General features: G+C 43.4%; 1 protein-coding gene across 2 annotated transcripts in view; it reads left to right on the forward strand.

Annotated features, from left to right (window-relative positions):
• Positions 1–2,831: 2,831 nt before the first annotated feature.
• The window catches only part of jarid2b (jumonji, AT rich interactive domain 2b), a 103,138-nt gene continuing 89,861 nt past the window's right edge, over positions 2,832–16,108 (forward strand). Inside the window, exon 1 of one of the 2 annotated variants that reach the window (XM_046416676.1) lies at positions 2,832–3,470. In XM_046416676.1, coding sequence (XP_046272632.1) covers positions 3,426–3,470 — 45 coding nt within the window. In that variant the 5' untranslated portion in view covers positions 2,832–3,425. Of the gene's footprint in view, positions 3,471–10,814; positions 12,234–16,108 lie in introns of those variants that run through there. The other variant, XM_046416677.1, reaches the window with a different exon arrangement.

Here is a 16,108-nt window from a genome sequence, read left to right on the forward strand (position 1 = left end):
GAAGTCCCATTACTGCACATGGGGAAGTCAGGCTAAAAGAACCTGCAACCCCTCTGTCTGTACATGACGTGGGATAAATGTGACCCGCGAAGGGGGACCGCTGTGCAATTCAGACATCCCTCCACAGCTTGTCTCATTGATTCATGTGGGCCTAAATGTCAGCACCAGCAGGGCAGAGGACCCTAGTAAAGCCCCTGAGAGCGCAGGGCGATGGAGGCTAAAGGCAGCCTCGTCTCAAAATAGCCTGCTGACACGGTCAGAAGACAAGACATCATTGATTAGGGGACTAAAAGAATATAATGTCCACATATAAAGGTAGTGTAAAGATTTACAGTCTTTTCTGTACATTCCATAGATTTACCTGAAAATAAAGGATGAGAATTCATATGATCAACATATATTTAGAACACATACCCCTATCCCTTCTCTAAACCTTTACATTCATGCATCTGTCCATATTGTTCAATATTTCTTTCCTATTCTGTTTATATATCATGTACAGCGTGACTTAACGGGGGGCAACATAAATATTATGTCATTGCACACTTGGAATTATTGACCCGTCAGCTATTGATTTGGTGTCTTTGTTCATGCATTCATGGGCAAGTTTGGTGCTTTGATCATTTGGAGCCTTATGCTAAATCCACATCAAACACGGAAGGGGAATCGATAGCTTTTCCTCGTTACATGAATGATAATGAAATCAGCATGATTGCATGGATTCTTGTGATTGTGCAGTGGTTTCCTCCCACAGTGCAAAAACATGCAGGTATAATGACACGAAGACTCAAAGTTGCTTGTAGTTGTGAGGCCCGGATGGATACTCGATCAGAGTTAGTTCACACGACATGCTGTCCTACCCCTTCGCAAAGTTCCACATCCACAAATAAAGGGGATCACCACATCATCACAGGACTCATTCTCCAGAGACCACAAAAGGTGTGGAAAGTTTTCCTGACAATCAAACTGATTGACACTGAGTTTTTGAGATATTTCACTCTGGCCTGAAGTACTGGACCAAGTGACAACTCCAGTGCAGGCTTTAGTTAACCAATCCAGGTCACAGCTGAATAATGATGGGTTAAAAGTGTAAATACTGTACAGCTCACAAAGAAAAGTGATTCTACAGTTAGAGTTTTCTGCAAAGTCTTATCTTGGAGACGAGGCTACAACCGTATCCATGTCTTTTTAATACACAAACTCTCTCTCTCTCTCACACACACACACACACACTTCTTAACTACCTCCTGGGTTCATACAGAGCAACCGTCCCACTCAGTGTATTAGAATAATGACACAGCGAGCCCACTTCTAGTGAGGGGGATGAGAACACCCGGTCAGTCAACAGTCATAGCAGAGTGGATAACACAAAACTATGAATATTACCTGGACAAATATGCATGAATTCAGATAGACATTTTCTCAAATGTTTGTTTTTTTTTGTGTAAGCTTTCAAATCTGAAAATGTTCACTCCATTTACGTATATAAATATAAGCATACAGGGTCAATAATGTGTCCCTACAATCACTTTGTTTTATTGTTAGAGATTGTGTGAATACATGGTGAAACAGGGGGTTGGAGGTGTGTGACTGAGCTGGGGTATCAACATGGAAAACCCATATTTAGAGGTGAGAGCTTGTTTGTTTTAAAGAGTGATTCATAAAGTGGGGTGCACACACCCCCGGGTGTTTGTGCGTGGGGCTCCAGAGGAAAGAGCTTAAAGCACTAGTTTGGAGGAGCAGTTAGTTTAGTGGAGTTGTATGAGACCCTTACCCATAGTCATTGTGTTAAGTGGATGGCAGTTATCATGGCTCCAGTTTGGAAAAACAGACAAGAGTACCAGCATGGACGCTAAGTACTGTAATGCTGTCATATAAGTTAGCACTAAATATTAATGAAAGGACCAAACAACCACGAAAGAACTGCAGTTCCCACATACATTTACTCTCTCGTTCTTTCGGCCTGCTCGGTCTCCAACTGCAAAAGTTCTTCTTCCGTATACTCTCGTTCATAAAGGTATCATTTGGTCTCCACAGTGAATGACATTTAATTGTTTTGAGTAGCTACAATACATTTTGCTGCTGACGCTGGCTACAGCAGAACTTTTCATAACTTCCATGTTGGTACTACTCTCAGTTTTCCAAATTCAAGCATGCTGACTGCCATTTACTGTAGGTAACATGACTGACTGAATAAATACATCATACAACACCCAAACCCCTAAACTACCGCTTTCATCTGATTCTGCACCTACAGCTGATTCTCCACATGCTAAGTTATAACAAAAGGGTTCTTGAAAGCCCAGCATTTTATTAAGATGCGCTTTAATCTCTACCTTTGAGTGGGTGCTGTGGGGAAAGTGGGGGTTGGGCTCTGTCATTTACATATAAATTTGTGAATCACCACTTTTTTTTTCTTTTTTCTTTTAGTTCCCTCGCCTCATCTAGGAGTTCCTGTTTTTTAACCTAACAGACATCACCATAAATACTACACATCAAAAATGTGTGACAGTTCCTCATAAGATCACGATGGGAAATTTACAAACAAGTCATCTAAGATCACTTCTCGTTCACTTCAGATTATGGGCACATTATCTCTATGGGAATATTAGGATAACATTCATGATTAACTACCATGAATGTGGAAGCATAAACTCACATGTGACCACTCGTGTCTCCTTGAAACGCCACAGAAACACGAAGACCCAAAACTAATGTTACAAGAGTACCAAATCATTAAAAACCCACCACTTCAATCGCCACAAGCACACTATAAATCCACGAATGAACACGCCAAAGGGTTATTTGGCAGCGTTTCGTGTTCGGGGTTGTCTTCGTGGAGATTTTGAAGTTGCCGCTGAATGGTGGAGGATGTGATAGGCTGAGAGGCTGGAGCTGGGGAAGAAAGGAGCTGCTCACACTCAGCAGAGCAGTGCCGCTGGAGAGCTCTCTCGTCGACCGCAGGCTCCGGCTAGAAAAGACGTGACACCTAACGTTTTATTTTTCATTTTATTTATTCATTTCTCGTCGCGCTGTCACCTCACAACAAGATGTAACTTGTTGACATCACCTCAAGTATATTCATGCATTTGAAAAGAGCCGGGAGCGAGTGCGCAGAGACGAGAAGCCGAGCTGTTTTGGCGAATGGAACTTATTGTTGTGCATTTGTTTTGACTATGTTATCCCTAAGTGAGTTTGGCTTCAGTCCGTCTGTGTTCGTCGTCGACTCTTGAATTCTGGGATTTATATCCGAGTAGTTTAAGGGGGGAAACACCGAAGGAGGATTCTGCAAAAGCCAGCAAGCCTTTCCTACAGAGCCGGGGATTTAAATCGTCATTTGGTGGTGCTCCGGGAGAGGCGAGAGTCAAAGAAAGAAATTCATGTGGCCATTCTCTCTATAGCCAAACATTTTGGGGGATTGCATAATGAGCAAGGAAAGACCTAAGAGGAATATCATTCAAAAGAAATACGTAAGTAAAAGCACACCTTTGCCTTATTTCCTCCCAAATGCGATTGCTCTATTCAAGTTTGCCTGGCTCGGCTCGATGAAAATGCATAAACTTTCATCACGGACTGTGAAGGTTACCATCGGGCAGCTTGTGTACTATTTGGGTCAAATGTGCTTTAAAAGGTAACGTCTGTAAGTTACCTCACCGTGTCAGCGAGTGTATGGTTTTATTAAAACAGACAGCAATGTTTATTCAGTGTCTGTGTTGCGGCGTTTCTTCGACATCAGACATGTTTTAGGCTATTTGAACATCGGCTGCTTTGGGGTGGTTTGCTTCGCTCATTTTGAGTCGATTTAACGCGTGATGGGGTGATGCACGGTGCGGCTTGGCTACGTGATAAAGCTATAAAAGGTTTTAAATTGAACGTCTTGGCAAAGTGTTTCCAGAAAAGGCTTTTGTTCGCTGCCCATTTCTTCCTATTCACAGCCGTGGAGACTAGCCTGTCGGCCATGGCTCAGCTATTTCGGCTTCCATTTCGTCCCATGCTGAGCGTTTTATCTCCGCTTTAGACTGAGCTCGCACCTTGTGAATGTACACTCATCCTTAAGCTGCAGCTCATGTATGCACTTTATGTTCAGGATAGCGTTGTGTCCCGTTTATTTTATTTTTTTGGGGGGGTTTTGTGTGCTGAAAGGTCTGGCCAAACCGACATGTTTCGCGGACTGTTGTGGTTCTTTAATTTTCTCCATGAAGAGTGAGGGAGAGCGAGAGGAAAGGGGGTCATGCGATTCAGCATATTCGTCCAATTTCCAGCACTTGAAACGGCGTGTGGACCCCGTTGGGCTTGTTGTTATGCGGTTGTCTTCGCTATTAGTCCCCTCCCCATGTACACGTTAAGTCCGCCAGGGTCCCAGTCATTTTGCAGGTCTCCGTGTGACCTCTGTGAACGGGCAGATATTGCAGCAGCCCGCTGAGGGATAACTCCATTTTTTTTATTTGCAGTACCGCCGGGGATTAGCTTACAAGCGTTTGGGTATCGTCCTCCAGCAACCGAATCCACATTAAACTGCACGTTGGCTGGTCGACGTGGTTGAGCCCAGTGTTTCTGAACGAGTCAGTCTTTTTTAAAGAGGCTGTGTTCAGTCGCATTGCAGAGGCTCATGTATGAAGCGATACCAAGAAGCAACCATTTTCTTTTTGCGAGTAACAGTGGTGAATTTGTGTGGAAGAGGCTGCGATATAAACTAGTTAAGCCCGAGCTTGGTTAAAAAGAAATGCAGACGTGGGTTAGCCTTGGGTCTGGTGAACGTCTTCATGAATGAAACAAAGACTTTTAATGTTGTAAAAAAAAAATAAAAATGAGTGGCTCAGCTTATCACCAGACTAAGTTACCATCGTTGCTTATGACGACTACGTCGGGCCTCTTGTGTCTGGGCTTTAAAGTTTGATGCACTTCTTGTATGTATTTCTTTCTAGGCGGCTGTTGTGAGTGAGTTATCGTCACTCGCCTGATGCACACGTTATAGCGTTTGATTACACGAGGCATATCATGTCTGGTAACACTGGAGTCAGCAGAGCGAACTCCCCCCTCCTCCTCCTCCCTCCCTCCCCCCCAGCCCCAGTCCAAACAACACGTGGAGTGGCTTTAAAACGTGTGTTTAAGTGCGCTGAATGCACCGAAAACGGGACGATTTGCCACATTTATTTTGAGCTGAAAGGAAATAGATACAGCAAAAGGCCCAAACTGAGCAACAGGTTTGTAGGAGCAAGCGAACAATTAGGCTGAGTACAAAGAGGTTTGTTTGCATGCATTCTTGCATGCAGCTTAATTCAACTGGGGATTTTGCCCGTTTATTTCAAGTGCAGAGTTAAATGCATTTAATGTGCAATCGATTTAAACACAGGCTGAGTGTTTGTGCCTGTGATAGTCTGCGTGGTGGGGCCCATTTTTCAGGTTTTGGCCTCATAATAACTGAACATGTCCTGGTAAATGTGTGAGAAAATGGATATGACAAGTTTATTTACAACTTTCAGTTTAGTTTCTATGGTTCGGCCAGTTGCATACGGTTTTCTTGCTGGAAAGGAACAACTCCCTATAGAAAATAATGTCATTCTGACACATCTGTATGTCTCCTTATGGCAGCGTAAGTTTCTCACAGATCATCTCCAGTAACACACTGTGTTGAAATGCATCAACATTTATTTGCTGGAAAGTAACACAAATGTGAGTCACCCCAAAATGACCGAGAAAGTAAATCTATCATGGTAAATTGCAGCCTGCTCTCTTGCACATCATATTTGGACTAAATATATTCTGTAATAGTGTTTAACATCCCATAGAGTCCTTTTGACATAGTCAGAGGTGACTTTTCAAATATTCATCCCTGAGAGTGACTTTTCCCTTCCAGTGACTAAATTGATGGAGTTACATTTAAAGTATAAACTTGACAACTGTTTAGCGCTTTGAAATAGTGAGTTGCAAAGAAAACAAAGTTTTGGCTTTTGTGAAGTTGTTTCTACATCTCCTGCTGAATTGAGGAAATAGGACGTGCCACAGAATGATGACTAACTGAAACAAAAGTCTGTACTTAAAATTGAGCCAGACAGCAGTGACCAGTGGTGTCACACACTCTAAAATTGGATGGGATTTTTTTTTTTTTTTTTTTTTTGTTAAATTTTGGTTTTTCATAACTTAGTATTCACAAGAGCAACAGCAGGACTGTGGAATTAGTTTGTCTGCATTCTCGACTGCAGGGTGCATGTTCTTGTCCTCTGTACATGTGCATGTGTGTCACATCTGTCATGTGTTTTCAGCAGCTGCAGTTAATGCATAAAGTCTGACCCGGACCAAATAAGACTCACAAATTTATACAACAACCTGGAGAAGTCCAGATCCCCAAATCCCCCCTCCCAAGCTTTGAGACGGGACTCTTGGCCCCTACTGATTTACCCATCCCCCCTTGCCTACCCCCTCCTAATTAGCGTAAGACAATTATACATGCTTGGCTTAACCATTTCCCCTGAAACACGAGTGTGAGTTGTTACCCCTCCACCCCACCCTCTGCGCCCAACAAACACCCACTATCTGCAACTGATATTAAAATTTCAGTCATAAAATGATTGAAAAAGTGGGATGAGCAAACAAGGCAATTACCTTTTACTGCTACAAATGTTCAATATGGACAGAACCAAAAAGATAAGTCCTACATGTTTTTGTCCCCTACACACAAAGATTGCTTTGTCAGTAATATCAGGTTGAGTGACACTGCATTTGCAAGTGAGCATAATGTCTCTCTGCATTCCTGTTGGGACTATTTTTTTTTAAAAAAAGGCGTTTTTCAAATGTACCTTTTCAAGGTAGCGGTTTAGGGTTGGTGCTGTGTAATGACTGAGGTAGCGAGCGCTAATGTGCGGCAGTGTTGTTCTGTCTAACGAAACATGACACATACTGTGTCTGTGTGTGTGTGTGTGCGTGCTTGTAAGTGAGAATAGCAGGAGAGCACGACGGAGTGCAGTTCAATGCAGCCAGGGCCATTTTGTGCGGAGTCGGCTCTTCCTGTAGGCCCCAGCTGGGGCTAGGCCTCTCATTCAAAGGCTGTGTGTGTGTGTGTGTGTGTGTGAGTGAGTGCGTGTTTGTGTGCACGCATGGTGTGTGTGGGACAAGCACAGCTGCTGCAGGGGCCTTTACAAATGTAAAGAGGCTGTCAGTGTTTGTTTCATCAGGCGCACAACTGATGAGGGCCAAGTTGAAAATCCATTGCACTGTGAGTGTGTGTGTTGAGCGTGCACAAAAAGAGGAAACAAAAATAGAGAGCGGGGGCAGAGTGGGGAGTGCAAAGGCACAGACTCTCCCCCTCCTCTCCTCCTTTTCCTCTCTTTATCTCCCTGTCTCTCTGTCTCTGTCTCGCTCTCTCGTTCTTGGGCTGTCCAAATGAAATGTGGGCCTCCGTGTAGGACCATGAAGAGAGGGTCACAGGGTTGTTTTTTCACCGTGCCTGAGTCTCAATGCGCTTCATTTAACCTTGTGTTTCAATGCAAATTATTCTTTCATAAGCTCCCTTCTCCTCACGTGTGTAACATGGCAGGGTTCACTTTGCAACCTCTCCGTCACTATGGCTACCAGGGCAAACCAAAGTGTACTGTGGCAAAAGCAACGTTTTACTGCCTGTTTATTTGACCACGCTCGCTGTGGTTTCGTTCCACGTGGCACCTGTGAAAGGCCCTTCGGTGAAAGTTGAAAGTGCTTACCATATGTGCTTGCTCATTTTGTCAGAGTGAGTCTCTTTTAGGCAAGACAATTATTGCGTGAATTACGTGCAGAATGTAAAGCGATGAGTTTGAACCCAGCAGCAGGATGTGGCAGAGAAAGCTTTAAGCAAAAGGCTACAGGGGATAAGACTTTTTAATTTGGGAGTAACATCACCATCATCATTTTTTTTTTCTAACCTACCAATGGGGAAACATCAAAGTAAGGTTACTTTGATTACGTTGCCAAACTGTATCAGCATGGCATGAAAGTAACTGCCAAGAATATTAAGAAATCCTCATGTGGATTGCCAGCAATTTACACACAATGGAAAGTAACTGAAACGCTTGCCTTCACCTGCCTGAGCGTTAAAGAAGTAGTCCTTCCTGCGCTGCAGGCACTGCCTCACGTCCCCTTGGTCTCATCTTTCCTCTCGCAGGGCCTGTACACTCGACAAGCGCTGCCAGAAAAATTTTTGGGAGCGACGTTGGCGAGCCCTGCCTTTTTAAATTCAGCCTTATTTATTTATGTATTTATTAAGTGATGAAATGAGGAGAAGGGAGCTCTTTTTTTTCCCCCTTTAAATAAAGTTGCCTTCGCCAACAGAGAGTTTACTGCATCATTACAGGCACTCGTGAGCTGCCTGCTTCAATTTGGACTGGCGATGGATGTTCAGCAGCCAAATGCATCACCACTCAGCTTTTTTCTCCAGCATAAATGCAGACTCCCTCCCTGTTTACCCTTTACTGTCTGTGCCTCCCGCTTCTTCTCTGGCGTCTGTTCTCTACATCGTTATGTCACACACACGGCACAAACTCCTGTTATGCAATATGACCTTTTCTCTTATCAGCTGCTGACATTGAGCACAAACTCTGACTCTTTTCTGGCACCAGGACACGCACACACACACATACAGTTAAAGATCTGTAGGTGCATACCTGCAGTCAGTAGGTGAGATAAACCAGTTTTAAGGCCAGTCTTGCAAGATGTCTTATGGATATCAGCAGTGTAGGTTATTACAGAGTAAAACTGGGTGTGACTGTCTTTGTCATAGGATTTGTGTGTTTCTGTCAGGAGCAATGTGTACATAGACCTTTGTAGGTGTGTTTACAGCATATGCTCCAATAGCTGGACACAAGGCGGGGTTGGACACAGTGCAGTTGTGGACAGCCAATGCAGGCGGGGGCGTGTGTGTGTGTGTGTGTGTGTGTGTGTGTGTGTGTGTGTGTGTGTGTCTCTCACGTACACCATGTGCGTTCCCTCCGTGCGTGTCTTCATTCTGCCGAGTGATTTATATCCTCCTGCTCCTGTGGGTTTGGATGGAGATGGGGGTAGAGAGACAGCTGGTCAGGCCCTGAGAGGCTGTGTGTGTGTGTGTGAGTGTGCGTATCTGTATATGTGAACACACATGCTCACTCATGCATGCGTGTGTGTGTGTGTGTGTGTGTGTGAGGGAGAGAGAGAGAATGAGTGAGTGGTTGCCACAGCTTATCCGTTCAGGATCCCTATGAAGCTGAATCAACACTTTACCTTTGTCTTTGGTTTGGCCTTGCAGGCTTTATGGGGGCCCATCAAGGACATTTCATAATAGTAGAAAGAAAAAAACAATTTATCAGATGTTGTTTTTCATTTACCATGCTTTGGCATTGCATTATATTTTTAGAAAAATCCACAAAAGATATTTTACAAATCATCAGGTGCCTTTGTTTCTAGTTCAAGTTTCAGCTTAGCCCTGGGCTTCCCTTTAAGCTCCGTAAGCTGAAATAGGAGGCATTATGTTGTTTTTCATCCATTTTTTTCATTCGTTTTTGAATCGCCAAGCTTTTCGCAGCTTAGACTGGCATTAGCTTTTAATGACCGTCATGTACATCTCTTAGACAACCTCTTGACCAATCTCCGCTCACCCTCACCCCACTCTTCATCTCAGCTACATCAGTTTAATAAACACTCCTTAAATTTTCATCCTGTGGTCAATCCCATCTGATCCCCTATTGTGACACTGTCGTCTTTACACGTCCAGTGAATTAAGCCTCGGGGGATGAAGCAACAGAGCAGAGGCTCAGTCAGTATCGATCCTCCATTACCCCCTCTCTTTCTGCCCGGAATACCACAGTTTCATTGTCAAACATATATGCCAGTAAGCCTCTGCAGGCAACATCATAAAATGTCTCCACTGTGATGCTAAGATTAGAAAATCTTGAGGCTTTCTGCCGGTGGTCTTTCTAAAAAAAAAAAATGCTGTGCGCTGATCATGTTTTCTGTAACTATAGTTGGATGTACAGTGTCATCAGATTTCAGTCTGGGAATCAGTTTTGCCATTCGGTGTGCATTCATAACTGCTCTTGTTATGTATTACATTCTCACAAGCCTTATATCAAGTGCAACAATCCATTAATCATTCTTTTTATGATGGAGCAGTTTGTTTCCTCCTGCCAGCAAGCCACTGGCCACTCTATTCGGGTCCTCTTTGGCACAGCGCTGCCTTGGCCGATGAATTGCTCTCATTTAATCTCTCATGAGGGTATTTTCCTGTGATAACTTTTCTTTTTTTTTTATATTTGACTATCATTATCTCTCTTTTTTTCATGACAGCCATTTGTGGCTCTCCAGCATGCATGGTTAGTTGTGGAACAGTGACCTCCCTTCTGTTAAAGCGCTCTCGAATGCAACCCTTTTCACCGAGCATTTGGTCCCTTGCGAGGGAGGCCTTAATTCAGGATGGCAGACCCCCCACCCCTCAAAACCCAGGGAGTAATGAGCCAGTGAAGCAAAGTGGCTGGGTGACCACTGTTGCTGCCTAATCTCTACTTTTCAGCCCCTACTGAATAAAAAAAAAAATGTTTTTTTAAAGATGTGGTGAAGGTGTTGTGTTGTAAAAAAGTTTTATACAAAGCTTATTGGTTCGAGGCAGAATAGGACATCTTGTGCTTTGTTTTTCCTTTTTTTTGACTGATTTATGAGACAGAAAAGGTGTTAGCTGCTTCTGACCCTCACCTGTACCAGTTCCACCTGCCAAAATGTATTTGGGGAATGGACAAGGGCATGTTTTAATGCTGATGCACGGCTGGTGGAAGAGTATCCGTGTTGCCGGTGAGTCGTCGGATTTGCCGATTCCCGTGTTAGCGGGAGAAAACGGGAGGGATGAGGTGGTGGGCGGTTGAGGGCTGTGAGAGGCAGAATAAACGGTTTATTTGATTCACAGCTCAATATATACGCATTCTTTGCGTCTGTCCTACACCCCCCCTCATCCAACCACCATGAGAAACGCATTACCCCCCCCCTCCCATTTTTGTCTTGTAATAGACTACTGAGTGGATTTTTTTCCCCTCTCTTCCACTCTGTCTCTCTCACCTCCTCCCTCTCAACTCGTTCGCTCTATTACTCAGCGCAGCTACAAAGAGAGGAAGGAGGCATCGGGAGCTTTCTGTGGGATAGCGCTCGAGAGAGGACAGAAGAAGTGGGGGGAGATTGCCTTGCAGTTGCAGAGGAGGAGCCGGTGCGTGATCGACAGGATCCGTTCTCTCATCTGTGCACTCAGTCTTAATTTTACCGAGTGTGTGTGTTTGCATGTGATAATCATTTGCTTGAAAGATCAGACTGCTTAGCGACGTGATTAGCTTGTTGGCAGTTTTTGCAGCTCTCCTCAGTCTCCCACTCAGTCGGCATCTCGCATTCTTCCATCCGTTTTGTTTTGATTTAGTCTGCCAAAGGAAACTTTGGAATCCTCTCCAGTTTGATCTTACACAGCTGTGTGAATTAACCCCCTCCAACACCACCATGCCAGAGACACACACGCCCCGACAAACTAACATGCATGCACATGCATAATCTGGCCCTCTGGGGCTGTCATTTTGTTCTTGGTAAATCTTGTCCTTGGTGTAATGCCTTTGCAAAAAAAAATTGATTTGAAGAACCATTGGTCACATTTTCAGTGTTTTAATGTCTTTAACAAACATTTTTTACTGTAAATGTTAAATTTGTATTAAATGTTTATTTGTTGTGATCTTGTTACGTGAAGCACTTTGGGATTGTCCTTTAGGTTGTTCTTATTCTGATTCTCATAAATGAAAAGCAGCATGAAAAACAGTACGAACGACAAGTCGGTACAGGGATATTGATTTTTCTTTTATTTTTATGTCTATTGATTTTTTTTTCTTTTTTTTTTGGAGGCAGTAGGTGCTTTTTAAGTTTTCTCCACAGAGAGAAGCAGAGTGTGAGTCAAAGGTATTGTTCCCCTGTTCTTAACCTCTGCTCAATAGATGCAGGCTTTTATATTTCTCCGGGCTGCATGATTTCCTCCAGGCCTCACAGCAGGGAGCTAGAGTGCATGGTAGACTGAGGGAAGGGCGCCAGAGTCGGGGCTGAATGTCTGGCTGGCCTCCCCTGGCCCTGGATCAAACATCACAAGGCCCGAGGGGGAGAGGGCCAGCCCTGGAAATCACAACCTGTGATTGTCAAGGAGAAGAAATCCCAAGAGGATAGAAATAATCAAATTAGGCACCATCTCAAGTGGAATATCCACAGTGACGGCAGTGAAGGTGAGGCCTGTGTACTGATCTCTGTCAAAGTAACTCTGTACAAAGTGCAGCTCCTGCAAAAGCACAAAGGCTGGCGTGAGCCTTTGCTGTTTTTAGATTTAATTGTTTGAGAATGTGGATAGGAAATGAGATAACCACTGGTTGAATCCAAGCCTGACGCTCACTTTCACACATTTGAAATGAGTAATGCTGGTGTTGTTTCGCACTTAGGAATAAAATTGAAACAATCTTTGGGAAAACATCATTTGTAAGTCAACTAGCAGCAAGTTACCATGGTGACTAGATGGTATATTCCCCCCCGTCTGTCTTCTCTTGTGTATGTCTGTGTGTGTCTTATACCACCCACCTCCACATTTCTATAGAAGCTGACACGTTGGCAAGGTTTCTGAGCAGGTCAAACATCTCTTCCTCTTTGTCTCAGAGCTTGCACATGAGGGTGTGGAACTATATGAAGAGTAAAGTTAGATTGTTGTTGGAGCATCTGGTTCCTGACTGCATTCAGGGGAAGTCACTAGATCTGTCTTGCAATCATGTGACTCGGAGAAATCAAGTGTGTAGCTGTGAAACTGAGAAAATGTAGTTGAGAAGGGAAATTTTAGGTACAAAAGTTGGTATCCTCTGTGAGAGTGTTTTTTTTTCCTCTATAAAAGTACAAATTTAAGACTTCAATTTTTTTCCAAAGACTGAAGTGGGGCATTTAAGCATATGGTAAAATTAATAAGAAAAAAGAAAACATCCATTTTATTTTGGATAATCATTTGTAGAGCCTGTTCAGAGCAAAGAAAAAGTCCATTTCTGACAAAGCTACCTTATTTAGTCATCTGTTTTTTACCCAGCTGTTGTGATGTCTGGGCAGTAAATTTCAGTAGTTGTAAGGAACAGGTAATGTTTCACAATTTCCTGACAGTGGATCAGTTATTTTACCATTATCGGCAGACATTCTCAGTTTGACAAAAACACCCCCACCATCCAGGCACTGAAATCAAGAATGGAATTTCATATTACTCATACTGTCACTCATATCACAGTTGTTTGTAATTCTGTGTTCAATTCCTGTTTGTCTTTCTGAGGCTGAGAGGTGATATGTGAATTCAGTTTGTGTGTTGTTCACACACAGATGTAGATGTACGTCTGTTGTCTTCTGTGATGATAGTTGATCCCAACAATGTGTTTCTTGTTGTTTGTAATGTCTGTAAAGCAGAAGTGATTACAGTAGCTGTGACTCGTATCTTTATGTGGCACAGTCTGAACGTCTTGTGCATCTTAGCTGGCTCCAGACAGCTTGAAAGTAAATTACGTTAGTTCACCATGTATCACATTATTTTCTCCTTCCCTTTGTGGTATCGTGCTGCTTGGACTGTTAAACCTCAGCGCATAAAACCATGTGCATGGTTTGATACCAGCACAGGCATGTGATATGTTTTGTGAAAAATACGATCCAGGTGATTTGACCCTTTAAGTACACAAACCCGCCATGCATATTCCTGTATTGAAGAGGTAAACCATGTGTGTTGTTAGCACAATAAAGGATTACCTGTAGACACAAGATCAGCCAGTCATATTCATACAGGTTGGAAAATACTCTTAGAATTAAAATGGCCAGTCTTTACAGGAAAACGCACAACCAGTAAGACTGAGCAATCAGGGTGGGCTGCAGTTGCACTGATGAGCTAGTGGTTTGACTCATTATTGCCTGATAAATCATTGATAACTGCATTTGAAATTGTATGAAACTCTAACACAGTCTTTCAGATTTTTTTTTCTGTACTGACAACAACATTAATAGATTTATCTGAAAGACCGATATTATCATTTTGTTTTCTTGTGAGCCACCTCTTCCTTTCTTCTTCACAAATACATTTATGTCCTATCAGACTCCCCCTGAGGTCAATTACCAGTGATGTTCTCTCCGTCTCTCTCTTTCCAAGCTACCTACACTTACGCCCTCTAATCGCCCCTCGTGCATCACCTTCGTTCCCCTTCCCCACTGTTCCACCACCATCACTTCTTTTTTACACTCTTGCTTTCCACTCATCTACGTTTCCTGTACCACTGCTGCTGCTGCACACAGTCTTTCCTCTATCTTGTCTCGCAGTTCTTGCAGTCCGTCTTTTCTTGTCGTCTCTCACTTCTTCGCTCTCTGTATTCTGTTGGTCTCAATGCCCCCCCTTTTTTCTGTGGGCCCCTTTAGGCCTCAGAGATTTTGCCTTTGTGTGCAATAGTGTAGTGAGTGGAGCAAGAGGTGGGGTGAGGTATGAGGGTTTTATCCCAAGCTGTGAGGTGAAAATCATTTCTTAATTGCCTCTTGTCTTTTTTGTGCCAGCGGTTGTGCCAGGGAATGGACTCCTGGGCCTCCACTACAACTCCCTAAGAAGAGGAAGTCCCTTGCCTAAGCCCTGGCTTTGTTTCATAACGTTCTCTGGCTACAGTGTAATCTGCAGTCATACAGCAGCGCGCGCACACACACACACAGAGGCTTTAAAAAGGCTTAAGATGTTGGACACAGCAGAATACAGAGAAAATAGGCTTTGGATGTAGCACTATGAGGTCTAGGTGAGTTGTAAATGAGCAGTTGTGCTGTACTGTAGATTAAGTGTACTTCAGTGTGAGGCTCAGTACTTGTTTGATGTTGTTTGAGAATTGGAATTTCTCCACACACTAACAGTTTGATATTGTCAGGGATCCTGACTAACATTTGTGAACAGTTCGAGCCGTCTCTGCTTTTGTTTGGCCCTTTTAATCTCACATATTTTGCATCTCATTAAAAAGTTTGTTTATGTATCGAGCAACAGCAGCTTGGCTCTCACCAGAATGTCTTGCAGCTGTCCTAACTCTGCTATCTGCAGCCCTATTTTGTAAGCTAAAAACGGTCTTATCACTCAAGGCTTCCTTTGTAATTTTCTTTTTCCGTATGGACAAGTGAAATCTGGTTTTAAATCTTGTCTTTTTCTGTGAAACACGAGATATGGTTGTGTAAATCAAATGCAGACATCTCACTCGCTCTTTTGGAAATTGAGCCGGAAAAGCCACATTTTGCTTTGGTCAATAGATCTTCCATCTGTCTTTTCACAAAGGAGCAAAGAATATGAACTGTCAAGTGAATGTACACTCAGCACAACTTACCCATTTCTGTAGATCTTACATAACAGATTGATTTTTGTTGCAGTTGAAAGACTGATCTGCAACGGTCTACACAGGTCAGGAACTTGCTGTAATGTTATTTAACCATCTGTAACACTGAAGCGTCATCCTTAATCAAAGCACCGTAGATACCGACTCGTGTTTGACTGTCTAGACAGGTTGAACTCACATCACTGATGTACTCACAGACGATGCGGATGTGGGGGTTTGGGTGTGACTGTGGTCAAGTCCTGGTGCTGCCTTTCCTGTCAGCTGTAGATGGAGGGCTGTGGTGGCTTCCATTAACCAAAACCCTAACTGGTAATCTTATCTCCCTGACAATCTGCATTAGGTTCAGTCTGCTGCCGGTTAACCTTTTAAAGGTCACATCACTGGCATAGTTTTTCTTTCGTCCCCAGTGGCGCAGCAGTGTATGTTGAGAGGAAGTGTTGTCATTTGGGGTTTAAACTTTGGCTTGTTGAAAAGGCTCCAGCAGAGTTTGATTGACGGGTCGCATTCTGCACAGGATCAGTCTGTCATAGCTACTTGGACATAGAGGGAGCTTATCTCTCTCTTGCCTTCTCTTTTTGTTAACTCATAGAAAGGATGTATGAATTTCCGAGCAGGGTACTTCCTTGACTCTGCTTGCTCTGTGGCACACTCGCAGACTTGCAACCCCTGATGATCTCCATAAAATCGGTCTCCCACTCTCCCTCCCTCAGTCTGTCTCGCTCCCTCTCCCCTTTAATTTTACT

The sequence above is a fragment of the Scatophagus argus genome, chromosome 17 (genome assembly GCF_020382885.2).
Source record: "Scatophagus argus isolate fScaArg1 chromosome 17, fScaArg1.pri, whole genome shotgun sequence".
Taxonomy (NCBI): Eukaryota; Metazoa; Chordata; class Actinopteri; family Scatophagidae; genus Scatophagus; species Scatophagus argus.